Source organism: Ictidomys tridecemlineatus, chromosome 6, assembly GCF_052094955.1.
Source record: "Ictidomys tridecemlineatus isolate mIctTri1 chromosome 6, mIctTri1.hap1, whole genome shotgun sequence".
NCBI classification, from domain to species: domain Eukaryota; kingdom Metazoa; phylum Chordata; class Mammalia; order Rodentia; family Sciuridae; genus Ictidomys; species Ictidomys tridecemlineatus.
The window spans coordinates 2,816,362-2,843,569 of NC_135482.1; the positions used below are offsets into that span (position 1 = coordinate 2,816,362).

The following is a 27,208-nucleotide window of genomic DNA, read 5'->3' on the forward strand; positions in this document are numbered from 1 at the left end:
TCACCTGCCACTTCTCACCTGTCCCTCGGCCTGCAAAGGTTTTGACACACTGTTTTTTGACACACTGTTTCTGTTCACATCTGGAGTGTTCGTGGTGAGGTCGATCAGGGCTCTGCTTGCAGATCCCAAAGCCACATCTGCTTCAGGAGGGCTGCAGAAGTCGATGAGGGGGAGGTCTGCCGGGGGCCTGCTTCCCACTTGAGGAGTGATGGTGAGCTGACCCAGCCCGATGTCTATGAGAAGAGCCTAGGCAGGACAGACGGAAGGTGGTCCAGCACTGTTCTGCCCTGCTCATGCCCCAAGGGTCCACAGCTGGAGCCAAAGAAAGAGGCTGGGCCTGCCTCAGCAGGGCGCACCAGCCCACCCACATCACACAGAGGACTGCCCTGCTCCCACTTCCCGTCCTTTGGCTCTGATCAGCTCCACGGCCAAACACAGGTGAGAGGTGTTGCTTTTCTCCCCTTTACAGCCCCGAGGTTCTGACCACCCCTCTTGGGCCCACTGGAACCTGAGGCCAGATGGCAAGATGAACTGCAGGACTCTGTCCTTGGAGTGAGAGGCCTCCAGAGTGGCCCTGTGACCCTCCGAGTCAACCACACCTGCATCTGCGTACCTCCCCAGGGCAGGTGTCTTCCCCCGGCTTGGCCTCAACCTGTGCTGCTCCTGTGAAGTCTCCTGAGAAAGGAGACTCATTCTTCTCCGGAGAAAACTGAAGTGCCTGAGGCACAGAGGGTGGAGGAGAGGGGCTGCCACTGGGTGACAGGCCGGCCAGCCTGCCACCAGCCCTGCCGCTGCTCGCTCCCCTCGGCTCAGTCCTGTGGGAGCAGAGGAAAACAGGCTGGATTTCTCTAGAATGCTCACTCACCTGGCTAGATCTGGAGGCAGACTGTTTCTGGAGGAGTGTCCTGTGTTGGGGAGCTGCTGGCCCTGGTGCCAGCTTGTCAGAGAAAGCCACCTACCATGGGGACAGCTGCCCCTTCAGACCCCGTTTCCTGCGTAGAAGACTGGGGATTTCCCAGGTTCCTTTCAGCTGGAACATTCTATTTGTTGATTTCACCTGGTGCCTAGTCTGTCCCTTTCAGAAGTGAAGGCTGCATGCAGGGGTTCTGCCTGTCCCCGTGAGGCAGCCAAGGTGACCTCCCTGTTCCTAGACCCAGTCCCTCAGGCTCAGGAGGGCTGCTGCATGCTCCACTGGCACAGACACCCGCTTATACTGCGTTCCCCAGCTGGGTCCCAGCCAGGCACAGGCCTGGCACTGGGCTTCCACCCTGTAACAGGCCCCGCCACTGGACACGTCTCTTTGTGCCTCCACTAGACAGTGGCCCCAGCACCAGGCTGGGTGCACTGGGCCAGCAGCCCCCATACCTGATTCAAACCTGAAGCTGAATGGTCTGGGGGAACTGAGGAATGAGCACACTGTGTCTTCTTTCCTATGCAGAGGCTCAGGACCCTCAGGACAAGTTTCCTATACTCTGCAGTCACCTAAGCACTGGGCCCTCCTCTCTGTGGGGCAGCCCATCATCTTCTTCCAGACTGCTTCCTGAGTGACCACACCTTCCCTGGCATGGGGACAGTCTTGAGGTCTGGGGCACTAGAGACGACCTTGCTTGTCACCTGTCTCACCTCACTGCAGATCTCCTCTGAGGCTCAGAAGAGAGTCTCCGAGCAGGTGCACAGAGCGGGGAAGCCAGAGCTCGGGGCAAGGTTTTGGGAGTCATCAGAGGAAGGCCAGAGAGGCGCCAGCCGCCAGGTGTGGGCAGTGCTGACACCCGTCGCGCACTCGTGGGCGTCCCTCTGCTGCTCAACAGGCTTTGTGAAGTGGGCCCTGATGAACGTCTCACAGGAGTGCTGTGAGCAATGGCCCTGGTGAAGACAAAGAAGACCCCTGAGCAGAGACGGCCTCGACAAACTGGAATCCAGTGAGCCAGCGTGCCGACGCAGAGCAAGTCCATGGTTTCAACAGGCGCAAGACCCCAAGCTGCTGCCAGCCCACCACGAGACCTCTGGTGGGTAGAGCTCCCCCCACCCACAGGCAAGGAAGAGAGAATCTCATCAGATGTGGCTGTACTTCCCAGGGGTAGGAAAGCACATGGGAAGTCAAAAGAATCTCAGCGGTCACTTTTTTTTTTTTTAAATATATTTTTTAGTTGTAGATGGACACAATACCTTTGTTTTCTTTATTTATTTATATGTGGTGCTGAGGATCAAACCCAGTGCCTCAGGCATGCTAGGTGAGCGCTGTCCCACTGAGCCACAGCCCCAGTCCCTCAGCAATCACTTTTGACAGCTTGGATCATCTCCACAGGAAGTTCAGACTCACTGGAGCCTGGCCACACAGGTGACCGCACAGGCAGGTCTCACTGCGTGCCACAGTCACAGGGGCACACGGGGAGTAGAATCAGAGAACTGGTGCTTGGTTCTATGCCATCTCATATCCTTGCCAGTCTCTGCACTCTGATAACCCACTAACTATTGGTTGGTCTCTTGCTGAGTGATTGTTACTGGCTGTGGTCTGAAGGTATGTGCCTACCACAAATTCCTATGTTAAAACCCTAGCTCAAGTGGCAGCACTAGCAGATGAGCCTTGGGGAGTGACGGGCCAGTGGGAGCAGCCCTTGTGAGCTGAATCAATGTTCCCATGAAGGAGGCCACCCTCCCACCAGAAGACCTGGCGGGGGGTGGGGGGTGGGGGTGGGTGCCACAGTCAAGCAAGCTCTCACCAGACCCCACGTCTGCTGGGGCCTTGACTTAGAGTTTCCAGCCTCCAGAACAATGAACAATAACTTCCTATTGTTAAAGTCCCTCAGACTGTGGTATTCTTGTTATAGTAGCCCCAAAAGTGTAAGACATTATTTTAAAACAACGCCAGGACATACTACCAATGTCCCTGGAGTGTGGGCAGACTTCATCTATTAGTTCTATCATCCACTGAAGACAATGTCTACACTCTTCAAAGAGTCTAAAGCCAGGCATAGTGGCTCATGCCTGTAATCCCAGTGATTCCAAAGGCTGAGGAAGGAGAAATACAAGTTCAAGGCTAGCCTGGGCAACTTAGCAAGGACTTGTCTCAAAACAAAAATTAAAAAGAGCTGGGGATGGGGCTGGGATTATGGCTCAGCAGTAGAGCGCTCGCCTAGCACGGGCGGGACCTGGGTTCAATCCTCAGTACCACATAAAAATAAAGGCATTGTGTTGTGACCATCTACACCTAGGAAATAAATATTAAAAAAAAAAAAAAAAGCTGGGGATGTAGGTAGGTGGCTGCCTAGCAGTGCAAGGCCTTGGGCTCCATCCTATAACACACATAGTCTAGAGGCAGACACATTCGGCTGGTCAGGTGGCTCTCAAGCCAAGCTCCTGCCCTCTGCCAGGTTCTGGAGCAGCCCCCCTGCCCTCCGCTGCTGCCATTGCCAGCTCTACCAGGGACTCCTGAGGACAGGAACAAGTGCCAACAGACACATCCTGGAGGCAAGCTCAGGGGGAGGCAGGGCTCTCCTCCCACCCCAGGGTGGCTGCTGGCCTCTGTGCTTGCTCTTGCACTCTGCGGGTGGGAGGGCGCAGCACAGCCTCTGCTACAGGGAAACCATCTGTCAGAGCGCAGATCATCAAGGGATTTGCGGACAGCCAGGCTGGTCCATGGTAGAGCCAGAAGTGCCCTTCTTATGTATCCTAGCCCAGGGCCTACTCTGCCCAGCCCAGTCTTCGAAGTCCAGAGCAGTGTCCCCGCCCTGACCACAGGCAGACGCCAGCATCATGTCCCCGGGGGCACAAACCCAGTGGGCTGCAGCCTTGCGGTGCCCCCACCCACATCCCAGGAAGAGATGGTGAGCTGTAGGCAGGGCTGAGAAGCTTGGGTGTGGGGTCTCCACTCCACTAGAACACTCAGGAGTCGTGCCAGCACCCAACCTCAGCGAGTGACAGCAACAGGAGCAACAGAAGGCAGCTGGGGCGGGGCTATGTTTGCAACTCCTGAGGGCCAGGTGTCCTGCTCTCTGTGTGCCTAGTCTGCAGGACCGCCTGGGTTGGCTGGACCGTCCTCCAGCCAATGAGAAAGTGTGGTCAGGAACATTCCGTGGCTTGCACCAGGTTCCAAACCCTGAGCCTTGAATAGCTGTACCATGCTGGTGGCCTTTAACTGTGGCACAAAGGAGTCACCTGGGAGCCTTTACAACACCCAGCACCACCAAATCAGAAGGGGATCCTGTTGCTCAGCACAACAACCCCTCCAGCCCAGAGCTGGGAACTGCCACATCACACTGCACAGAAGCAGTCCCATCCAGCGGGAGCTTAGCGGGTCAGCCTGCACTCCACATCTGCTGTGACGCTGACATGGCCGTGGGGCAGCCGCACTGTGAGCCCCGGCCACACACATATAAGAAAAAGAAGCAAAGCGAGGCCAGTACCTACCTGCCAGTCGAGATGCATGACTGCAGCCGCTGTGCCTGGGAGGACCTCGGCGTCCTGCTGTCTGTGGAGCCTCCTACGACCAGAGAAGAGTGCACAAGAGTCGAGTGACCAGCTGGGAAGCCACCACACGAGGGTCCTTGCCAACAGGCAGTTCTCCTCCAGCTAGCTCTAATTTCTCAACCTGTAGCACAGATGGCACTAGGATGGTGGACCGAGGGTCAGATGAGTCACACAGGGGAACTGCCAGCAGTGGGGTCACGTGAGGGCACTTTCCTCTACACCAACCTCAGCCAATGCAAGGGCCTTCACCTGCCAACGGTGCAGAGGAGAACCAGCCTCCTCGGGCTTCACCCTCTACCAGATAGGAACAGCCGCCTCTGCCAGGCCACGACTCCCTGCACTGGTAGAAACGTGGTGGAGGCCAGGCAAGCCCAGCAAGGCCCTACATACCTTAATTTTCCTGAGCTGTGGCATCGCTGGGATAATAACATGTCACACCATCTATGTGCTGTGGCACAGTTGCGGGAAAGCGGGTCAGAGGAAAAGGGTTCCTGCCACTGTGGCCTCAGCTCAGGCAGGTGATGGTAGCCTCTGCTATTGCCTGGGCCCCTGCCCTCGCCCAGGGGGGATCTTCAGGAAGTCAGCTTAATCCCTGCCGAAACCCCTCTGCACTGAGACTGAACCTGGGGTCGCAAACCCTGAGTTAGCCTGAGCGACCTCTCTGCTTGGTCTTTCATGTCCCCTATGCACCAGCCTGAGGGAGGCTGCTGGCTGCTGTTCAGTCAGCACTCTCCTCCTCACATTCAGAAATTTTAGCTGGGCACACAATGAAAACAGGGACTCTTCACATCCTTTGCAGGAAGTGTGGTCATGTGACTAAGTCCTGATCAATGGGTCATAAATGGAAATGACAGACAACCTGCAGTAAGTACTGTATCCTTGAAAGACAGGGGTATGTTCTTCACCTAGGATATCTTCCCACTAGCAGGTGTGAGGGCTGGAGCTAGTACAGCCATAGTGGACCATGAGGAGGAGAAGCTAATCATGGCAAAACAAGATGGAAGAGGCCTGAGCCCCTCAAGAGAACGGCTCATTCTCATACACAGGCTCAAAATGAGGTGTTCGGGAGTTGAAGGCACCTGTACTGACTAGCAGTGCCAGTAACTTCAAGTAACTGTGAAAGCTGACAGGATCAAAATGGGGTCGCTTGTGCAACCCTAACAGAAAACAATCAAGTCCAGTCCCTGAGGCTGCCAAGGAAGGGCTCTCACATGTACCTGAGAGCACTACTGCAGGACCCTGCAGGCCGCCAGACCAGGGGCCACACAACCAGCTGCAAGGACTCTGCAGGCTCCTCCACCCTGGGGACTGAGGACCACTGCTTCAAGATGCCGGTGGCGTGCTCCTAAATAGAACAAAGGGGACCTGGGAACGTCCCTCAGCCCGGCCTCCTTGGTGTGCCCGTAGCCCAGCAGGGCATGCATATCCCACTGCAGTGCCTGTCACTCCCAGATCACCCTCATGCTCTGTCCGGTAGGGGGACAGTTCTGGTGTCCAGAAGGGGACCTGAAGCTGACACTTTTAGAGGAGACTGGGGAGCCGGCAGGCAGCCCCCCGCCCTCCTGCCTGCTAAGCCCTCTCTCAGCAGGCCCTAGTCCTGGTGGCAGCTCCCTGTGGATCGGGATTGGAGCAGCTGCTTACACACAGGACTCGCACCCTCTGCGGGCTCCAGCAGGCGGTCTCTTCTGGAGAGCCCTCCCTGCGGAACACTGTCGTGTGAGCACATTTCCACAGACCTCACACTGCGAGGACTTCACATTTCTTCTGTTAATTCTCTCTGTGCTGCACACCAATTCACTGTTTTCTTTATCTGCAGGCCGAGTTTGAAATTTCCTGTGAGCACCTATATTCTGGCTTACCTGGGCCTGGCCTCGTGTGTCTCTAAATAACGTGACTCTCCTCTTTCCCGGTTTCTGAAGACTTTTTTTTTAATGTATGCATGTATTTACTCATTTATTTTTAAGTGGTGCTGAGGATGGAACCCAGGGCCTGGATGTGCTAGGCGAGCGCTCTACCGCTGAGCCACTGAAAACTTTCTGGAGCAAAAACAACAGTTTAAATGGAGGGCCCAGGACTGCCACTTAAAAGCCACAAGGACGGCTGTCACCATCTTCACCCAAGACAAAGAAAATCTCAGCAGGAAGTCTACCTGTCACAGACAGCCCTGATGGCCACCAGAGTGCCTACTAGTCTCCGGACCAGGGCACAGCAGCCTCAGGTCCAGGCACTCTGCCTGGTGAGTTAAACAAGAGCCCCGCCCCACGTGGGCGGCCTGTACCTGGCCTTCTTTGACCTGGCCTTCTTTGACAGGGCTCCCAGGGTTTCCTCTGCTCTTGGAGACTGGTAGGAAACAAAAGGGGACTAAGGTGCAAAGAAGGTTCCCCCGGGACCCAGCCAGCTACCTTAGGACACATTCTCAGCATGGGGTTTGTTTTCATCCACTGCTGAACTGCAGATGCAAGCTCCACACCCCGGGAGGCTTTGACCTCTGCATCTGAGCTTCGCCTATTTTGAATCTGCTGACTTTCTCACTTATATTACGATGAAGACAACTGAAATGAAGCCAGGACAAGGCCTGCTTAGCAGTTTTCTCAGAATATTTCAGCTGAGATAGCAAGACAAAACTAAAACAAAACAAATCTTCAAATCAATGGTCTTGTCATTTGTGGCAGCTCTGTGGCAACCCACACACTAAGAACCATTCCTTTTTGAAATGAAAATGTGGCTGATGATGGTTTAGGAAAAGCTCTGCCCTTTTTAAACCAACCTAATGACTTGGTCAACACCTTGAGCTGTGTCCAGCATAAGAATTGTTTTGTCTACCACACCAGCCAGGAAAAAAACAAAAAGTTACAAATAATCTTCTAAGAACAGTTTTTTGAAATTCTTCTCACTGGCTTCCAGCAGTCCAGCAGAGCAGACTGGCCAGCAAGAGGAGGTGTCCCTCCATTTAAGGCTGCCTGGAGGTTGTTACTGCAGCCACCCCAAGCCAAGCATCAGCACCCGAGTGTCCCCTCTAAACAAAAGCTGACCAGAGAAAAGGGAGGACCTTTCTAAAACCATGCTGCCCTGGGGACTCCGTTACCAAGATCCGGCCTGCGCCTTCCTGGACTGCCCTTCCTGGCCAACAGAAACTCCTTTAGCCATTGAGCGGGTGACCTTCACTTGTCCCAATTTGTTAGAAATATAATTGATTCAAATGTCTTTTCACAAAGTGGTGAGTTTACTATATTTTTATATTTTCCACTTACATATTTATAATACTTTATACTTATATATTTACTGTATTTTCCTGTCATGACTCAAATTCTAAACTGGGAGGACAAGCTCTTGCTCCTGTTGCTCTTGCTCCACACGTGTGCACGCGGCCCGTGGTTTCTGCATGGTGAGATCCGGGAGGAATTCCAGCCAGGTGGCTCACATGAATTCAGACTGCTGGAGGAATGAACCGGATGTCTTCTGCTCCACAGGACCACGGTCGACCTTTCAAATACAAGTTGGTTTAAAGTTTGCTGGTAAATAGAAATGAGGGTATCCTCAGAACCATGGGCTCGCTCCTGTCTGGCTGCTGGCAGGCAGAGTGTGCTGATCCGTCAGATGCTCAGGATCCTTGGAGTCCACGTCTGACTGAGAACCAACATGCAGAGGGAAGTGCCAGGCAGAGCCCGTCTGTCAGGGGGGCGACTTGTTATTGTTTTAACGAGGAAATAATGACTGTGTTTGTCTAATAACGTAGGTTTTATGAGTAATCTAGATATAATTATTAAAAAATAAATTAGGTGAATATAATTGGTCTAGTATTTATAAATGAAATTTCATGTAAGTCTTAATATTAAATTGAGTAACATATTTACAAAACATCTGAGTCATTTCCAAGTAAGCTGAAATATAGAAACATCAACTGCTAATAAATGTAAATTCAACTTTGGTTTCTTAAATTCCATATAAAAATAATTTATGCATTTGTATCTATTTATAAGAAGGTCCTATTCCACATTTAAAAATTTTTTTTCTAGGACAAAGCCCGTGTTTCCAGAAATGATAAAGCATGTTCTCATAAGCCATTCACCTATGGCGAGCCATTAAAGACAGCTGTCCTCCTGAGATTCTCTAGAGATTAAGGTCACTAGGACTTGAAAATTCTAATTAATATATGGAATTCTGTATGCAAAGAACATGAGGAAATTAAGATGTTTTCAATAAAACTACAAAAATATACATTTTTTATAAGGAGTAATTTTTTATCTAAATCTGGAGATATTTTAAAGGATTGTTCCAAAATATAAATTTTAGAAGGGAAATAAGAACAAGGTAGAAAGGAACTAGGAAGTAGAAGATGAGAACTTATGAAGAAAAAGGTAAGGAAAGTGACAAGAAATGGAATGTTAGGTGTATGAGGAAGAATTTGTGAGACAGGATAAGATTTTTGTCCCTAAAGTAGCACTGGATTGTTCCAGAAGGAAGGGAGTACAAGGCAGGACAGGATACACTGAAGCAGTCATAAAGGCAGGCCTGGAAGGTCTGTGAAGAGCCAGTCTTAGGGGATCTCTGTGGGACCAAGTTGGCTAGAATTTTTTTAAGTTTTTCCAAAAACTGAGCATAAACACACTGACGTAAGACCAGAATCTAACAATTTTACATCTCTAAAGCAGCACGTTTTTCTTGAAATAGTTATCTGCTCGCAGTCAGAACTTTCAGCTTTTGACTCTGGCGCTGTGGTCTGCCCGGCAGCTTCTCCTCCCTGGCTTCCATGTAACTGGGGCGCTCCGAGGACTCCAGTCAGCCCCGCAAGCTGCCTGCCAATTCTGACCCTGCTCTGTGGCCTGACCCTGCTCTGTGGCCTGACCCTGCTCTGTGGCCTGACCTGAAATGCTTGTCTAGGCCTACAACAATGGGATTTTCCACTCAAGGCTCTTCTTGATGTATCTGAAGTGCTCCATGAAAACAGAAAATCTCAGGTGCTGCTTCTGTTCCCAGAGGCTGCTGTCCCTGCACACAGCTCCTTCAGCATGAGGCCTGCCTCTGCCCCGGACGCCTCTGCATGGCTAATCACACTGACTGGGCCGGTCAGCTGGATTCCTCGTGGTGTGATCGGACTCCCATCAGGAGCAACCGCCACACAGGGCTTTTCTTGACCCTTTGGAAGCTGGCCCAGGAAGCAAAGACTTGCTGTGTCCAGGTGATTTCTTATGCCTTAGGTTTTGGTTACTTAGGGAAACAGTCATTAACAGGATAAATTTTTTTGTTTTTCTTTTTAACATCTATTTCCGTTTAAGTTCTTTGATCACTTTGTTTATAATGTGATCACTTTATAACTAGCTAAATCATCCTGGTTAAATGATCTGTAATCTTATTTTGACATTTTTGGCATATTTCCTGGGATCAAAGTCCTAAATTAAATCTTTTTGATTTTGGTTTTCCAGCTGGGCCCCTTGAGATCCTCAACCGTTCTCTCTGATTTTGCAGATGTAATGAACTAGCTGGGGGTTCCTGGTATGTAGGATTGAATAATGGGAAGCACCATCAAATAATCAAGCGATAGATAGTGAGCCTTCTTTACTTGGATTGATAAGGCTGTGTAACTGGTGTGGACGTCCTGATGGTCCTGGTGTGACAGCGCCACTGTTCTAGAATGCTGGTGCTTCAGTAACTGAATCTCCCCATCGAATGCCAAACTCTCCTCAGAGGTGTGTCTTGTGTCAGCCACAGTTTTGATTCTTCTCTAAAAGCATTTGCCATCACATCCATGGAACAGTGACAAGTTCTCTTGAAAAGAGGTTTTTGGTAACTGTAAGGTCAACAGACTGCACAGAAATTCCCAGAACCCTAAAAAAGGGAGTGATAGTTCATGAAACTGCTCAGGAGGACGAGACAGAATAGGAGCTAACTGCTTGAGTCGGCACGAACTGAGTCTCCGGCTTTACCTGTCGTTTACTTGACATCTTGTTGGATTTTTACCTAAATGTTTTTATTTTCTAGATTTAAAGAAACAACTTCTCAAGCTACCTAGTTTCGATAAAATAGACGTTTGTTAACAAAGTTGGGATGATTATGTACTTTTTTCTCCCTACTCGATTCCTCCCAAATTCAAACACTATTCATATTTTAAGGCAAATGGTTATTTGCACAAGTTCAGGAAGGATTTGCTCCGTCACGGGACACCCTGGGGGATGCTGGCACATGTGAAAATACCCATGGTGTGCCTGGAGTCAGGGTCTGCAACCTTGCATGAGCGAGAGTGAACTGTCACTTCCTGGCAGGCTCTGGAGTCTCAGGACACAAGAGACAGTGTGACACAGGTGAAGATCTAGTGTCTGCCTTGGTTTGCCTTCTAGGCTCAAGAAATCTCTAACTCTGAGATTACTGTATAGTAAATCACTCTTCTGGCCACAGGAAACAGCGGAGCCAGAACTAAACTCCTTTTGCAAAGAAATTGTTTTTTTCTGTTATCTTTAGTTAAAAAAAAAAAAGTATTACTCTAGAGAGAAAAATTATGTTTCTAAAGAAAAACTACAGCACGCCTGTTATGGAACAAGCTCTGCTCATTGTCCTCAGGCTTCTGCCTACCTGGAGACCAGACTGGGTCCTGAATTCTTCTAGGTTCCTCTGACCCAGTTTTCTCCTGGAGTCACTAAGAACAGGACTGCACTTTCCCACAGCCCCATGAGCAGAAGCTGGACAACCTGCTGTGAATTCTAAGGACGAGCCCAGGCCTGATGTGCGGGCAGCTCAGAAAGTGCCAAACTGCTGGGGCCACAACCAGAGACATTGAGGCCATACTCTGGGCAAGAAACTGATGTCACAGTTCAACTCATATCAAAATTAGACAAAATAAGATGCTTGCCCTTGTTATTTGTTATTTATGCTCAGCTCTTTCTCACTTGACAGGACAACGATGTAGTTAAAATCTCATGTTCTATAGCCCCTGCTGGCAACTTGACAGGACCTACCCAAGGAGCCCTCTGTCCACCTGGTGACTCTGACAGTATCCCCTGCACGACTTTTTGTTGCACCCGCAGCCCACTTTACAACACTCTCTCAGTTCAGCCCCATCCTAGTTGAATCTCTGTTATTTATGGGCTAAATAAGAAAATGTCTGTTACAGTTAATGCTTTGTGCTGGATCTGGAAACTGAGGCCTGACCACAGACGGCAAGACAGTCAGTTCCCTGATCCAGGAGGACTGACCTGGTCGCCTCTGTTCTGGTTCAAGCCCCTGTGCAGACTGGACTTGCTGTGCTCTTGTTACCATCTTCCTTCTGGACTGTGCCTTTAGCAACTGCTAAAGGCTCAACTCTTGGCAAAACGATGCTGCTAGTGCCTGGAGCCAGCCAGTGCCCCCGGGCAGAACAGAGAGGTCCATTCACCAGCCCTGCTGGAGGCACCTGGTGGGCAGGACCCAGAGGACAGGGTAGCCTTGCTGTTGGAGGAACAGTGACTGGAGCTCTGGGAGGGCTAAGGTGCTGGGATTTGAGGGGCAAAGGGCTGGAGAGGAGGGAGCTACAGAGAACTCTAGAGTCACAGGGCAGGGCAGGCGCCCTACTGGGAGCCGGGGGTGGAGCCAGCAGAGCATGGTACATCAGCAGAGGTCATGGCAAGGCTACTGGACCACTGCAGGCACCAGCGCCTTTCTAGACCCGTCCCAGAAGGGCCTCAAAGGAAGCCTGGGAAGGATCAGGTTAGTCTGCACATTCACTGCTGCCAAGCCGAAGCTCAGCTCCTCAATAACGTACAACTGATAACATGAGCCATGAGCCATGAAAAATGAGACCACCACCTGGAGAAAGGTCTGTGGGACAGAGCCCCAAACGATAGGGAAGATGGAATAAGAAGATTCAAAACAACCATTTTAAATACATTCAAGGAGTTAAAGGAAAATGTAAGGGCTGGGGATGTGGCTTAAGCAGTAGCGCGCTCGCCTGGCATGCGTGCGGCCTGGGTTCGATCCTCAGCACCACATACAAACAAATATGTTGTGTCCACCGAAAACTAAAAAATAAAAATATTAAAAAATAATTCTCAAAAAAAAAAAAAAAAGAAAGAAAGAAAGAAAAAGAAAATGTAAGTATCACAAGAACCGGAGAAACTCTAACGTTGGAAATGAAAACTGACCTGGATGAGCTTAACAGCAGATTAGATCCTGCAGAACACAACAAAAAGAGGAATCCGGGGCTGCACACATAGCTCAGTTGATAGAGTACCTGCCCCGCATGCACAAGGCCCTGGGTTCAATTCCCAGCACCACAAAAAAATAAAACAAAATCAAGACTGAAGCATAGAAAACAAGGTTGGAAAAACCAAGACCCCCAGAGATCTAAGCAACACCATCACACATCACAGAAGGAGCTCAGACATCCACGCAGGCTGCAGAGGATGCCATGAGGAGGAACTGTGGGAGCAGCATGTCCTACACGAGAACCAAGGCTAGAGAACCCCAAGCCAGGTCGCTGAGCCAACGCGAGTGGCAGACGGCGGAGCCCTCCCTGAGGGCTACAGAGCAAGGAAGCAAGAGTGCCACCATCCAGAGTAATGTTTCAAAACTTAGGAGTTCTTCAGTATTTTAAAACACATTAAATTTTATCTATTACTTACCAGTAGAAAACTTAGGCCTTTCAGACTGATTTGAAGGGGTGGGCATGACCTTCGTCTTGGAATTTAAACAAGAAGCTTGCCTTCTTATACTTCCAATTTTATTTGGTTGAGAAGAGGATGACATGGAGTTAGAGTCCAGCCTTGGGCCTCCACTTCTTGGGGTCTGCGGCAGGGCGAGAGGTGCTGTGCTGGGAGCCCGGGGTTGCCCGTCCATGGACTCAGCAGTGTTGGCCCTCCTTGCTGGCCTGCAGGATGCCCCTGTGGGGGCTGTTGGCAAAGATGGGCACGGCATGGCCAGTGCCATTCTGGCTGGCTTGCCAGTGCTTGACAGAGGCCGGGAGCTGCTGCCAGGATCACCTGCAAGTTCACCTGCTTCAGGTGCAAGAGGAGATACAGGAACATCACATTGTTTAATAAGCACAATAAATGTACCCAGAGCCCATTCCTGGAAGGCCAACTGCACTTTTTAAAGTGTAGCCCTCACACCTCTGTATGAGGAACACGTGGGGGAACTGGCTGAAATGTACATTTGGGGGCCATAACTCACACCCCGAGATGGCTGCTGTTGGTCCAACTTTTGACCTTTCACTATGTCTCAACAGAATAGTGGTGCTGGTGAGGGAATCAGTGGAGCAAGATACAGCTCAAAACACCTTGCATAGTGGCCAAGGGCTTCTGTTTTCAGAAAGTGTACATGTGCCACAGAAGAGCCAGGCACCTAGCAGGGTACTTCCCAGTCACCTTGGTTGTAAAAGTCAGGACGCGTCTCTGCTGACTTTGGACAGTGCTGGGGATTGAATCCAGAACCTCACATAAGTACTCCACACTCAGCTACACCCCCAGCCCTTTTAATTTTTTTGAGACAAGGTCTTGCTAATTTTCTGAGGCTGGCCTCAAATTTTCAATCCTTCTGTCTCAACCTCCTGATTAGCTGGGATTACAGGTGTGCCCATGTGTTTGTCAATTTTCTTGTAATCACCGAATGGCAGGGTCCAGATTCTAAACACGATTGCTCTGACTCAAGAGATCATACTTTTTATGTCTCATGAACAAAACCCTCAGTGGACTCTGGCCAGATTCTACACTGCAAATATAACATGAAAAGGATTTAGTTCTCAAGAGCAGAAAAAGATGCTTTTCCTGCCACCTACAAGTAATTCTGCCCTTTACCACTAGATGGCAGCCTTTGCTCAGCAAGATAAACAGGGAGCCTAAATGTGAACAGTGTGACAGGAGGGATTCAAATACGTGAAGAAATCACAGGGGACACCTGCCCCAAATGACGGGACAGTCGTGTCTTAACATGGGTGTCTGACTACTTGAACACGAGGCTGGAACAAGCACCCTTCTCCTTACTAGAGGGAAGCACCCCAGGGCAGGGATGGAGTTATCTTCCCCGCCAGCCTAGCCACAGCCCAGAGCAAGCCCTCCACAGCCTCCTGTTGAGCCAGGACACAAAAACAGTCTCAGCCTAATGGACAGGGGGTGGCTGGCTGTCCACGCCTCATCTGGCTAGTAGGTCTGAGCATGGGCCGCCAGCTGCTCACCTTTACCTGCTGCTGGAGATGCACACACACTGGATGTCCTGCTGGAAACAGACCCTGAAGAAGAGGACTTCCTTGTAAGACTGCCAGTATAGCCAGGTGGCTTTAATAGTGTCTTCTTTAGCCCCCACAGAGACAAAATGTTAAAGAACAGAATCAGCAAAGATTTCATTATCCATCCATACTTACTTACTTCTGCCAAAGTAGGCTTTTAAAATAATTTGTAATACTTTAATGATTATCATCTTTAATTTGGTAATGGTATCCATGGAGGATTATCCCCAGGACCCTGCAAATACCAAAACCCACAGATGTTCAAGTTCCTTATATAAAGTAGCATAGTATTTGCACATAACCCACACATGTCCCCTTACCTTTAAGCCACCTCCAGATGACTTACAGTGCCTAATGTGAAGTAAACAATGGTGACACTGCATTGTTTAGGGGATCATGACAAGAGGAAACGCCAGTACGTGTCCAGCACAGATGCAGCTTTTGTCCTGAGTGTGCTCACTATGCAGCTAGTGCACGCACAGGAGTGGGGACCAAGGACATGGAGGCCGCTGTGCTTCTCCAACTGCAGTCTTCAAACCTTCGCTTGAGGAACATGTGAGGAAACTAACTGAAATGTAGATTTGTGGGCTCCAACTCATACCCCAAATTGGCTGTTATTGGCCCAATTTGTGGCACTTTAAGAGGGAACACCAGTGATCTTGACACATGGATGGCCGTCTGATCAATACCAGAAAATAAATGGCAAAAGGTGGGAGTCTCCATGCCTTTGGAGAGCTGCAGCTCAAAACATCTCACCACGTTTTCTGCAGGGGCCTCGCAAGGGAGACAGGGGGCATCCCACCATTACTGAGATGGACCTTCCCCAGCACACAAGACTTTTTCACCAAGCTGCCTCTAGTGGACAATGTTTTCAACTTTCCTAATTTGACTTTAATAAAAAATCACACCCCTAATAAACAAGTTGCCACCCTGTTCCCATGTATGGCACGTTACAGCCCCTGTGGCCCTGGCTGACTCACCTTACTAGGAATGGGGAGTGATCGCTTGCCTTGGCCCAGGTGGCTTCCGTGAGCTGGAAGGCTGACGGCATCCAGAGCCAAGCTGGGCTTGTCCAGGAGCACATCCCGGTGAGGCTGCTTTTCATTTAGGAGTTTCACCCTGGAAGGACTAGCTGGTCTCTCTGTCTTGGGCTGAAATTTTTAATTTGAAATAGGAGAACTAGGTATCCTTAACAAGATCCAGAGATGCTGAGGCTTCTCAAGTGACCCCAGACCCTGCCTCTCCTCCCCAGATCTATCATGCTCCTCAATTCATCAGCTGGCGCAAAGGAGTGAGGTTCACGTCCTCCACCAAATGACTCTGCACACACTGACGATGACATGGCCTTCTTGTCAAAAACAGCATGAAATAACCCCAGAGAGAGGAGACCTGCCAGAGCCATTCCTCAGTTGGGTCCTCACTTAAGGACAAGAAACTGGCTCCAGCTATGCAGATTCTAAAATGCTGCACATCAAAGCTTATGATGAAGTTCACCTCTACCAGAAAAGCCACCCACTGCAATAAATCTCATTCTAGTGCAGGAAGCCACTTCCTCGGACCAGATATCAAACAAAAAATAAATTCCCAACATACTTAGGGACAAGGGCATTCGACTGCTCCAAGCTCACATAAACAGCAAGGCGATTAATAAGCCAGGAGCGGCAGATGCTCAGTCACAAGGGTGCAGCATCTAAACACCCAAGTTACACTTCACATAACAAAACCACCATTATAAAGTCTACACTCGGTGGATTTTCATGTTTGAAATTCTCTACAACCATCAACGTAAGCTTGTTTTAGAACATATTCCCCTAAAAGAAACCCATATGTATTAGCAGCCACTATCCAGTCTCTCAGCCTCGCCAGTCTGGGGCAACCACCACCCACTAGCTTCTGCTATAATGTGCTCCTGATGGTCATTTCATCAAATGGTCAAACAGTATATGACCTTCTGCACCTGGCTTCTTTCATTAAACACGTATTCAAAAGTCATCTATATAAAGGCATGTATAGTACTACAACTTTTTTTTTGTTGTTGTTTACTGAGGATTAAACCCAGCATGCTTAACCACTGAGCCATATCCCCAGCCCCTTTTATTTATTTATTTATTTATTTTTATTTTCAGACAGTTCTCACTAAATTGCATGGGGCCTGGCTAAATTGCTGAGCCTGGCTTTGAATTTGCAATCCTCCTGCCTCAGCCTCCCAGGCTGCTAGGATTACAGCCACCGTGCCCAGCAGTACACCTTTTTATTGCCAAAAGAATTCCAGTGTCTGAATATACATCATTTATCCACTGTCAGTTGATGGACTTGGGGTTGGCTCAGTTTTTTGGCCATTATAATAATGCTGCTGTGAATCTCTGCTCTGAATACACATGTCTAGACCCGCAAATCCTGCCCTATGTCCATCTGTGCTATACTCACAAACCCCCAAGGTCAGGTCTCTGATCACGGTCAGGAAGTCAGAGGATGGGTTTAAGAACAGAAAGGGCATTTCTAGGCAGGTCCTCACAGTGGGTTCTGCACTCACCTAACCCTAAAGCAGCCCACAGTGTCATTCCCTATCACTGTTGCCCACGGCAGGGCAGCGCTGGGAAGGGCAGCAGGCCCTCAATAACCTGCCCTGCCAAGTCTCTCTGACCTCTCCTCCACAGGAGGAGCAAGAGGTGGATCAGACAGGCCAGAAAGCAGGCTGTGGTCTCCATCTGGCATACCCTTCTCCTGGCCATCCCTCTGCAAGCCTCCCAGACCCTCAGTTCCCCAGAGTTAGCTGAACGTAACCCAGTGGCATACCCGTCAACTGCCATTTCCCACAACAGCTCTTCCCCACTCAGTGCCCAAGTGGAAAACAGCGTAAAGCTAAGTCACAGCCAAGGAGCATGTGGCTACTAAGTCACAGCCAAGCAGCATACCCAGTGGCCACCAAGTCACAGCCAAGGAGCATGCCCAGTGGCCACCCGAGGAGGAACTTCTGGAAGAGGGTACCTGTTAAGACACATGCATCCTGGGGTGGGACACCCAGTGCTGGGACAGAAGCCAGTGTGAAAGGCGCTCTGAGGGCGCGTTCCCAAGCTGTCGCTTCCGTGCCTCACTACTACTGTCTTCCCTCCCCACACTCTGGACCTCAGGTCTCCATGCAGGGTGGGGTGGGAGGCTGAGAAACAAGGAGTGCCGTGCAGTTTTGTCTACCTTCTCTAATGCAGAGGGAAGGGGCCGTCCTCTCACAGATGAAGCCCGAGGCAGCTGCAGCTTGCTGGCAACCCTCTTTGGAGGCACTCCCTGATCCGGGGGGCGGACAGCACCTGGCTCCCCTGGCAGAGGACAAGAGGAGGAGGGCAGTCCCTGTGTCAGGACAGGGCCCACACGGGCAGGGGTGCTGGGCAGGGCCAGAGAGGAGGCTGGGAGCAGGGGCTCCCCCGAGAGTGGCAGCCCCTGAAAAGGGCTGTCGGACAGGTAGTATGTCTCTCTTTTAAGTGACTTGGGGCTCTTCTCCATTTCCTCTTCCTTCTCAAAGAGTTTCATTTTTAGTTTTGATTCCTGGATGAACTTCTCCACACCCTGGCTCCAGGAGCTCCCGGCCCCTGCAGCTGGGACCCCCTCTTCTCGGCTGTGGCTCTCCAGCTGCAGAGCCAGCAGGCGAGCCTCTCTGTACACTTCCACGAACTTCTCGGCCGGGAGGGGGCTCAAGGTGCAGGGACCATCAGATGCTGGCAAGGGAGGCTGTTGGGCAATCTGATGATTTAATTCCAAGCTGGCAGCGATACATCTTTCTCTATGCCCAACAGGCCCAAAAAAGACTTCATCATCTTCATTTGCACTATTTTTAAAGAAAAGGACCATTAATCATTCATAACACTGGACTCAAATCAAAGACTTTACTCAGTGTGGTTGGGTCCCCATCAAGGGAAGAAAACTCATTTGTTTACCTTGAAGAAGACAATGAGAGGTCAAAGTCGAATTTTTCATCGGCCAAAAGAATACCTGGGGGAACAATGTTGAATTATTTTAGGATTGAGGTGAAACAGGAAAATATTACCAATCTCTATAGCTATGAGGGCCATGAGGAAATTTCACCCCCCAAGTATAACCTATTGCTATTTTAATTTAGTGGTATTTTCATAGGGAGCTTATTTTTTCCATTTTCTTTTTTAAACTGCACCAGCAATTCTGGGTTTGCTAAACCACCCCAAAAGCAAAAAGCCTTGTTTTTGTGACATAATCTAAAAATGCATTTGCCAAATCATTCAGCTGGCTTTTCAAGACGAGCTAAGTCATTTTCAGGTATAGAACCACCAGTCTCAGCTCCCTTAGAATTAAATTCCCCCCTCCCTTTTTTTTTTTTTTTTTTTTAGTACCAGGGATTCAACCCAGGGGCGCTTAACCACTGAGCTACATTCCCAGTCCTTTTTATTATTATTACTTGTTATTTGTTTTGAGACAGTGTCTCGCTAAGTTGCTTAGGGCTTCACTAAGTTGCTGAGACTGGTTTTGAACTTGCAATCCTGCCTCAGTCTCCTGAGTCGCTGGATTACAGATGGCTAAATTCACCTCTTATAAACCACAAAATACCCATTCACCTTTCAACAATGAATTCAAATACAATTGAAATGCAGAGTAGAGACTCAAAAAGTACTTGCTGACACCATCACTCCGCGGAGTCCTTCCAGAACCCCTCGCCCATACTGCCATCACAGCCTCCGCTGGCCCTGTCCTTCACCCAGCTCCCTCTAACAGACCCCAGGCTCTGGTCAGTGGGTCCCTCAGCTGGGGCACTGCTCCCCACCTCCAGCCCCAGTGCCACAGCTCCCATAGCCCTTGCACCTGACCCCCACCTCTGGCTGCACTAGCTGGGCATTTGGGCTCTCTCTGGCCCCAGCAGGGCTCAAAGCTCCTCCAAGACAACAAATATCTTATGTACCCAAATTCCCCAATGTCCAGCTAGGGGCCTGGATGTTTAGCAAACAGTTACTGAAATGCACTGAACTGCTACTTCAGTAATTAAATATGCAGCATTTTCACAGACGTCTTATTTAATCTTAATAAACAATGAAGCATATTTAATAAAAACCCCGAGAATCTGAAAATACACTGGCATCCTACTTAAATCTTAGTTAAACAGTCCTACTTATCTAATCAAGGAAAAATATAGACAGGCTGGGGGTGTAGGCCAGTGGTAGAGCAAAATCTTAGCTCCTATGAGGCCCGGGGTTCAATCTCCAGCACCAAAGCATAAAGGAACTTAAAGAGCAGTGGCCACCAGAGAGAAGTGAAAAGGTTCATAGGCTGGTTTGCTCAGCTTCTGGCACTATGCCTACGAACATGGCTGAAGCGGGTCATTTTCCAGGAAAATATCTGGTTTTCTATTATACTTATCCAACATGATTTATAAACTGAGTCCAGAAGAAAGAACGTAAATCCTAGTAGTTCAATTATCACAAACTAACTGGAGAAACATATTACAGGACTATCCCAAGGAAAAAAGAGAAAAAAAAGAAAAAAAACAACCCCAGCTGGTTTCACAGGATAATTCTATCAAAGCTCTGTAAGAGCATCTAATTCCAATACTATTTACATTGCTCCAGAAGACAATGAAATAAATCTGGTAACCTGCTTCTGTAAAGCAAGCACAGTGATACCAAAAAACCTGTGAAGGGGGCTGGGGTGTGACTCAGGGGCAGAGCACTTGCCTAGCACATGAGGCACTGGGCTCGATCCTCAGCACCACATAAAATAAATAAATAAATAAATAAGTGTGTTGTGTCCATCCATAATTAAAAATACTAAAACAAAAACAACAACTGTGAAGTTTGCTCAATAAAGGTAGCTGGAGACCAGTCTTACTGTGTCAACAAAAATGGTCCTCAACAGGAACAATAGCAGGAGAATCCAGCAGCACATTAAAGACTAATAATGCTTTACTTGACCAAACTCATTTCATTTCAGGAGTGTAACATGATTTAATTCAACACAATGTTGCAATATAACCATTAAATTACTAGAACTACAGAGTAAGCATATACTTTGAAGAGGCATATGCTAAAATGCAACATATAGTCTTAAAGGGTCTTAATAAAAAGTAATAGATGTATTTAATCATACAAGGAAATTGTCATCTCAACCCAAAAGGTAAAATTAGGTTCAATGGGATAAAATCAAAAGTATTCCTCCTGGACTGGGGTTGTGGCTCAGTGGTAGAGCGCTTGCCTAGCAAATGTAAGGTACTGGGTTCGATTCTCAGCACCACATATAAATAAACAAAGGTCCATCATCAATGAAAAAAAATATTAAAAAAAAAAGTATTCCTTCTAAGGCAATAGCAAATGTACCTTATCAGCTGGAAGAGGTTAACTGCTGATATAACAAAGAATCCCCAAAGAATCCCCAAGCTCAACTGGCTGAACAATAAAGACATATTTCTCACTCAGACTATGTCTGCTAAGGGTAGGATGGACTCTGCTCCATGGCCTCCCCACTTCAGACCCTGGGCTGACTGAGCCTCCAACATCAGGACCACAGTTGGTTTCCATGACAGGGAGAAGAGGAAAGAACAAATTCCAAGCTGGTTCTTAAGGACATTTACCCAGAAGGGACACACAATACCACGTTCCCATTTCACTGGCCAAGCAAGTCACCTAAGCCAAATCTAAACTTCAAGTGGGTAAGGGGTATTATTTCATCATACCCCCCCCCAAAAAAATCCACAGAAATATTAACGAACGGTACCAGTGGCTACCATCTACATGTAAATCAGCACACAGGCCAGCATTAGGCTTAACAGAAAGCCACAGAAACAAGCCCCTTAAAGCCAGGCATGAGGCAGTGTTGCCAGACTCCACAATTCTTAATGTTCTGGACACACTGACCAATATAAACAGATAAAGGAAAGAACATGGAGACAAAGTTTGAGGGTGCACCAATGCTACAGTTATAGACTCAGAAAATCAACTGAAAGCTATTATAAATAGTAAAAAGATAAAAGAACACTCCTAAGGACAAAATTCTTACATGGCAATCAACATCATTCACATACACAATGAACAGTTAGGAGACATAATGGGCAGAAAGTTTGATCCATATATCATAACATATCAGGACAAATTCCAAATAAATCAAAAACCAATTGAAAATAAAAAAAGAAGCCTTAAAGGAGCAAGAGGAAATTGCTTTTTAATCTTGGAGTACTAAGGCCTAACTATAACACCAAACCATAAGCCTTAACATAAAAAAATTGATTTTTAAATATATAAAAATTTGTAAAAATCTCAAAATGGCAAAAATCACCATGAGCAAAGTTAAAAGGAACAAGAAGCAGAAACAAAGCTACTTGCAACTTATCTCACAAAGGGCTAATTTATAAGAATACCTACAAATTGCTAAGAATACAACTAACAACCTAATGGAAAAATGGAAACATTTCACAGAAAATGAATAAAAAATGTTCTTAAATACAACAAAAAGTTCAGTCTCACTCAAAAGAAACTGGAAAAGAAACCTTCCCTAAGGCTTGACTTTTCACATGTTAGACTGGCAAAAAGCAAAAAATTTGATGGACTGTAGGCAAAACTGCACGGAAAGAGACAAGTCCTAGACGCTTTGTGCAAGGCAAAGTTCGACGCAGCTTTGTGGAGGGCCACCTGACAGAAGTGTCACAGTAAAACTGCAATGCCCTTGGACCCAGCAAGCCCACTTCTGTGAATGTACTCATTTGTAACAGTAAGACAATAAGCATAGACTCAGTGTTCACCTAGCAGATGAATCAAATTGCAATTCATTCCTGCGATGGAACACTGCATAGGTACAAAAAAATAACAACATGCCTTTTACACTGACACAACAATCATCAAGATAAATTAAGTGTGAAAAACAAGACGCAGAACAGGGTTCTATGTGCTCCACGAGAATATACTGGCACTGTCTACATATAGGCTGGCATTTGCACAAAGTGTCTCTAGCAGGGGATACAAGACATTGATGACATCAATGACTTTTGGAAGAGGCAAGGAGGTGAACAAGGGACAAAGATGAAAGGGCTCTATTTCACTTTTTACAATCTCAACTTAGGAAATCGATTTTATAGGTCACTTCCAGAAACTCTCTACTGTCTACTGTGGAAAAAAGTATGGTGGGCTAGAAGCCAGCCTCTTCTGGCCTGGGCTGCCTGACTCAAAAACTCTGCAGACTCAGGAGCTCCGACAAGCCACGTCATCCACCAGGTGCCAGGCAGATTGAGGACACACGGTATCAGCCCTCCAGCATGCACCAGGCAGCACAGTGAGAGGATAACACACAGAGGGGACACTCTAAGGAAATTAAATAAAGTGTTTGAGGAACTGGTCAGAGGTCAGTGGCTGCAGCAATGCTGAAGAGGTAGAAGGTAAGCAAGTCAGATCCCGGGGGCCTGCAGCCAGACACAGGGCCTTCGTTTCATTCAAGTGCAACATAAGGCTATGAAGGGCTTTCAGAGAGTGTTATAATCTAACTTGTGTTTTAAAGCATAAGGTTCCCTGGCTGCATGTACAGTGTGTCAGAAACAAAGCCGCAATTACAAATGCACAAACTAACTAGCTGTTATGGTTTTGACGAGCTCTCCCCCAAAAGTTCATGTGAGACAACGCAAGAATTCTCAGAAGTGAAATGATTGGGTCCTGAGAGCTGTAACCTAGTCCACAGATTAAGCCCCAGTTAAGGATTAGCTGGGTGTTAGCTGTAGGTAGGCAGGGTGCAGCTGGAGAGGTGGGTCACTGGGGGCGTGACGGCGGGGGGCTGTATTTCCACCCTGGTCAGTGGAGCCCTCTACTTCCTTGTTGTCCTCTGCTCCTTTTTTCAGCCTCACCTCAGGACCAGAGCTGGAGTCACCTGACTGTGGGCTGAACCTCTGAAACTGTGAGCCAAAACAAACTTTTCCTCCTCTAAGGGGTTCTTGTCTGGTGTTTTGGTCACAGCAGAGAAAAAGCTGACTAAAACACTGGACAAACAGGCGCAGACGAGATGAGGTGGTTGAGAACAGGGTAGTGGCATCTGAAAGGAGGTGGAAAGAGAATGGATCCAAAATACATTCTTGGGGGGCTGGGGATGTGACTCAAGTGGTAGCACGCTCGCCTGGCATGCGTGCGGCCCGGGTTCGATCCTCAGCACCATATACAAAGAAAGATGTTGTGTCCACCGAAAACTAAAAAAATAAATAAATATCAAAATTCTCTCTCTTTTTAAAAAGAAATACGTTCTTGGGCTGGGGCTGTAGCTCAGTAGTAGAGCGCTTGTATGTGTGAGGCACTGGGTTCGATCCTCAGCACCACATAAAAATAAAGATATTGTGTTCATCTACAGCTAAAAAAAATAAAAAGAAATACATTCTTAAGGTGGAAACCACAGTGATTGGTGATGAATGTGTGTGGAAGGTCTCAGCCTACACGGCTGGGTAAACAGAGGGGCCATTTACTTTGCTGGGAAAGACAAACAAGAACCAGTGAAGACTGGGGTGTGGTGAGGGAGCACATTAGGTTTGAGGTGCCACAAATTCATGTGAAGGTGCCAAACAGGTGACTATCCAAGACCAGAGCCCAGAAGAGAGCTAAAATTGAGCATGTCCACAAAGCAGACAGGGCAGAAACCCATAGGATGACCACCTGGGAGAAAGTACAAAGAGGTCCCAGGCCAGGTCCAGGGGGATCAGCTTGTAAAGATAGCAGAGGAAGAGCAACCTGCAAAGAGATGCCAATTCACCAGGTCAGGGAGGAGAGGAAAAACAAGAGAGTCTTGGAAGTTTCCAGAAGGAAAGGAGGTGGGATGTTATTAGAAAGTTGGTTAATTAAATGTGGACAGAAAAATGACAAAAGAATTGGCAATGTGGAATTTTAGTAACTGATAATAGCAACTTGACTGGAGGGGTGTGGACAGAAGCTGGAATGGAAGGAGAAGGAATTTGGCTCTGAACAAGGAACAGCAGTGGAGAGGTAGGGGAGAAGATGCGAAGACAAGGGAACATATTTGTGTGTGGATAATGAGTGTGATCTAATGGACAGGCAAAAACATGGAGGTGAAGAAGGGCAAAAGAAGGGGTGAAGCCCTTGAGGAGCAGTGGGGTTCAGTATGTAGTCAGAAGGACTGATTTGAAGGGAGGACACAACAGGAAGGAGCGAGTGCAGAGGAAACAGACAAGAAGCAGCAGCAACAATGATTGGTAGGTAGTCTCTAGGATTCCGCACTAGGTCACTGTCGTACCTAGTGCCTCTGCCTCACCTGAGTGTCCTGAGGAACAAAAGACAAAAGGATGTCAAAATGCTTTAAGAGGAAAAGAGGGTATAACCTTTACAGCTGGCCCACCAGCTGAATCCCCTGGCTTCCACAGCCAACCTTGGATTGGAAATACTTGAATCCAATTGAGCCGGTCCTGAACCTGAAGACTTCTTTTTCTCGTCATTATTTCCTAATTCAGACTCATAACTACGGACACCGGTGGCATTTATGCTGTAGTGGACATGTTAAGTGGTCTAGAAATGACTGGGGGCACTGGGAGGACACGCCTCCGTTATATGCAAATACCATGTCATTTTACGCGAGCCTGGGCCTCCGGGGGTTTCCCCGAGGGCTGCTGAGGGGCAGCTGGCCTTCCGTGGATGTCCTGCTCTCTCCTCTGATAACCCCCAGATCAGAAGGGCACAAGGAAGCACAGCAGCGGCCAGGCTCCCCGGCTAACACGGTCCCCGCGGTCCTAACCAGTCTTAGGAAACAGACGGCCAGCGACCAACGAGAAAACGTGCAGGTCACCGCACACACGTCTGCGCTGCGGCCCGGCGGGGTCCTAGGCGGGCGAGGCCGCTGCTTCACGGGCAGCTGCCGGGGCGCGACCCGCCGGCCCCCCAGCGCCCGGAACCGCCGCGCTGCGCTCACCTTTCTCCCCGGCCGCGTCCATCTCGGCTTCCCGGGAGGAGCCTGCGGAGAAAGGGCGGCGGTGAACAGGGTCACGGCCCACGGACTCTTGCCCTCTCCTGGCCCTCTCTTCACCCTCGCCGGCCGCGGAAAACGAAGCCGCCCCGCCGAGGGTTTAAATGCAGCGCCGGGCGGAGCGGGCCGCCGATTGGTCGGTTTGAACAGGCTCGCCGCCCGGTGCACCCTGGGAGTTGAAGTCCGAGCACCGGAAGTGAGCCTAGTGCGCACGCGCACTGCTCCGCGCGCTGGCTTGGCTGCGCGCAGCGCGGACACTCCTGCCCGGAAGTCTGGGGACCTCCAGTTCCCGCCCCCGGTTTCGCTTAAGCTACGGGGCGCTTGGGAAGGGCTAGGGAGACAAGGCTCGGGAAGCCGGGGTGGTCTGCAGCGTGGGAGGAGGGTGGCCTTCCCGACGCACTCCCCTTTTGCGTGTCCTGGCATCCCCGACGCCTCTGCATCCTGGCTCCCGCAGCATCCTGGGGCATCGATGTGCTGGGACCCTTTTACCTTTACTTTCCCGCCCTGAACCTCTGAAACCTTGGGCCCTCTTATGAGTAGCATTCCTTGTGTTTCTCAGGATCTCACCTACCCGGAAAACAGTGTTGGTGACAGATCCACCCAGTTGCACACTCTTTGTGTGGCAAATGACCCTAAGCCAGCTTCAGGCCGGTTTTAGAAAGGAGGATTTCCTGGTTCCCAGAACAGGGAAGTCTGAGGGTGGCCTGCATAGAGGAAGGCTCAAAGGACAGTGGCTTGGATCTCCCATCCACCACTTCTTGGTTTTGCTCACGTGCCCCCACCGGTCTGGCCTTGTTGGGCCCACCAGCTACCTTCTCTGGGGTGGTGGCCAGTTAGTGTCACCTGCAGTAAATCTGGGATTGCCAGGGCTGGGCTTACTTGACTCACAAACAAAAGGGAAGACTATAGCAGGAGCTCCGTGGTCCATATATCTTTGGCTCCACTCCTGCCTTGCCCTCTGCTGGTTAGATCCTTGCAGCCCTAAGGACGTCTGCTGGGGGAGGGGCAGTCCCTAACACCCACTCCAATGCACCTCTACTTATATCCTGTCAGCACCCAGAAGGGTCTCAGTAAACAGCAGTGATGGTGAATAACTTGTTGCCAGCATGACCTGTATCTTCCCCTCCATTACTCCATTCCTCTCTGGCTTCCTCTTTCATCATTGGCCTGTCTGCTGTAGGCTCACTTCTTCCTTCCCCAAGTTGGGTTCTACTTCATTTATTTATGTATTCTTTCATACATTCGTTCACCAACTTTCACTGACAGCTTCTCAGTGCAGGGCGTGTGCCAGTGATGCCGGGGACACAGATGCTGTCCCTGACCTAATGTTGCAGCAGGAGAGAAAGGTGCAATAGCAAGGTCAGGTGGCAATGGCTGTGGGACACAAAGGAGGCACCCTCACCAGCCTGTAGTTGGAGTGGACAGCTTCCTGGAGAAGGGACTAGGGTTCCCACTTCCTTGGCCAAGTTGTGTCTGGCTTCCAACCAGAAAAGGGAAGGAGGCTCCCCCTTGAATGTGTCCTCAACTTCTGGGTAGAGACAGCATGTCTCAAGGGGGCAAAATTGTGACGTATGCAGTCGAGAGAAATAAAGAATGTCCACGTGC

At 49.1% G+C, this 27,208-nt stretch overlaps 2 protein-coding genes across 8 annotated transcripts in view; one reads left to right on the top strand and one right to left on the bottom strand.

The window, feature by feature from the left end:
- Positions 1-25,679, bottom strand: Gtse1 (G2 and S-phase expressed 1). 3 transcript variants are annotated; one of them, XM_078052509.1, is made up of 10 exons: positions 25,550-25,679; positions 18,586-18,640; positions 17,849-18,476; positions 15,637-15,807; positions 14,612-14,720; positions 13,059-13,430; positions 4,408-4,480; positions 1,624-1,863; positions 614-815; positions 1-246 (listed from the first exon to the last, which is right to left on the bottom strand). In XM_078052509.1, the coding sequence occupies exons 1-10, from the start codon at positions 25,569-25,571 to the stop codon at positions 1-3; spliced, it is 2,118 nt and encodes a 705-aa protein (XP_077908635.1). In that variant the 5' UTR covers positions 25,572-25,679. The 3 variants fall into 3 exon arrangements, with proteins under 3 accessions (XP_077908635.1, XP_077908634.1, XP_077908633.1); XM_078052508.1 differs by having other exon boundaries at positions 13,059-13,427; positions 14,606-14,720; XM_078052507.1 differs by having other exon boundaries at positions 14,606-14,720.
- LOC144378457 (uncharacterized) overlaps positions 1-27,208 on the top strand; it is a 30,284-nt gene extending 3,076 nt beyond the window's left edge. The window contains exons 1-2 of one of the 5 annotated variants that reach the window (XR_013440115.1): positions 239-438; positions 6,284-8,685. Coding sequence is in view for 1 of the 5 variants with exons in the window: in XM_078052520.1 (XP_077908646.1) it covers positions 25,203-26,111 (909 nt within the window). In the remaining 4 variants the exon portion in view is untranslated. Of the gene's footprint in view, positions 1-238; positions 439-469; positions 8,686-23,486 lie in introns of those variants that run through there. The other 4 variants (XR_013440114.1, XR_013440112.1, XR_013440113.1 and 1 more) reach the window with 4 other exon arrangements.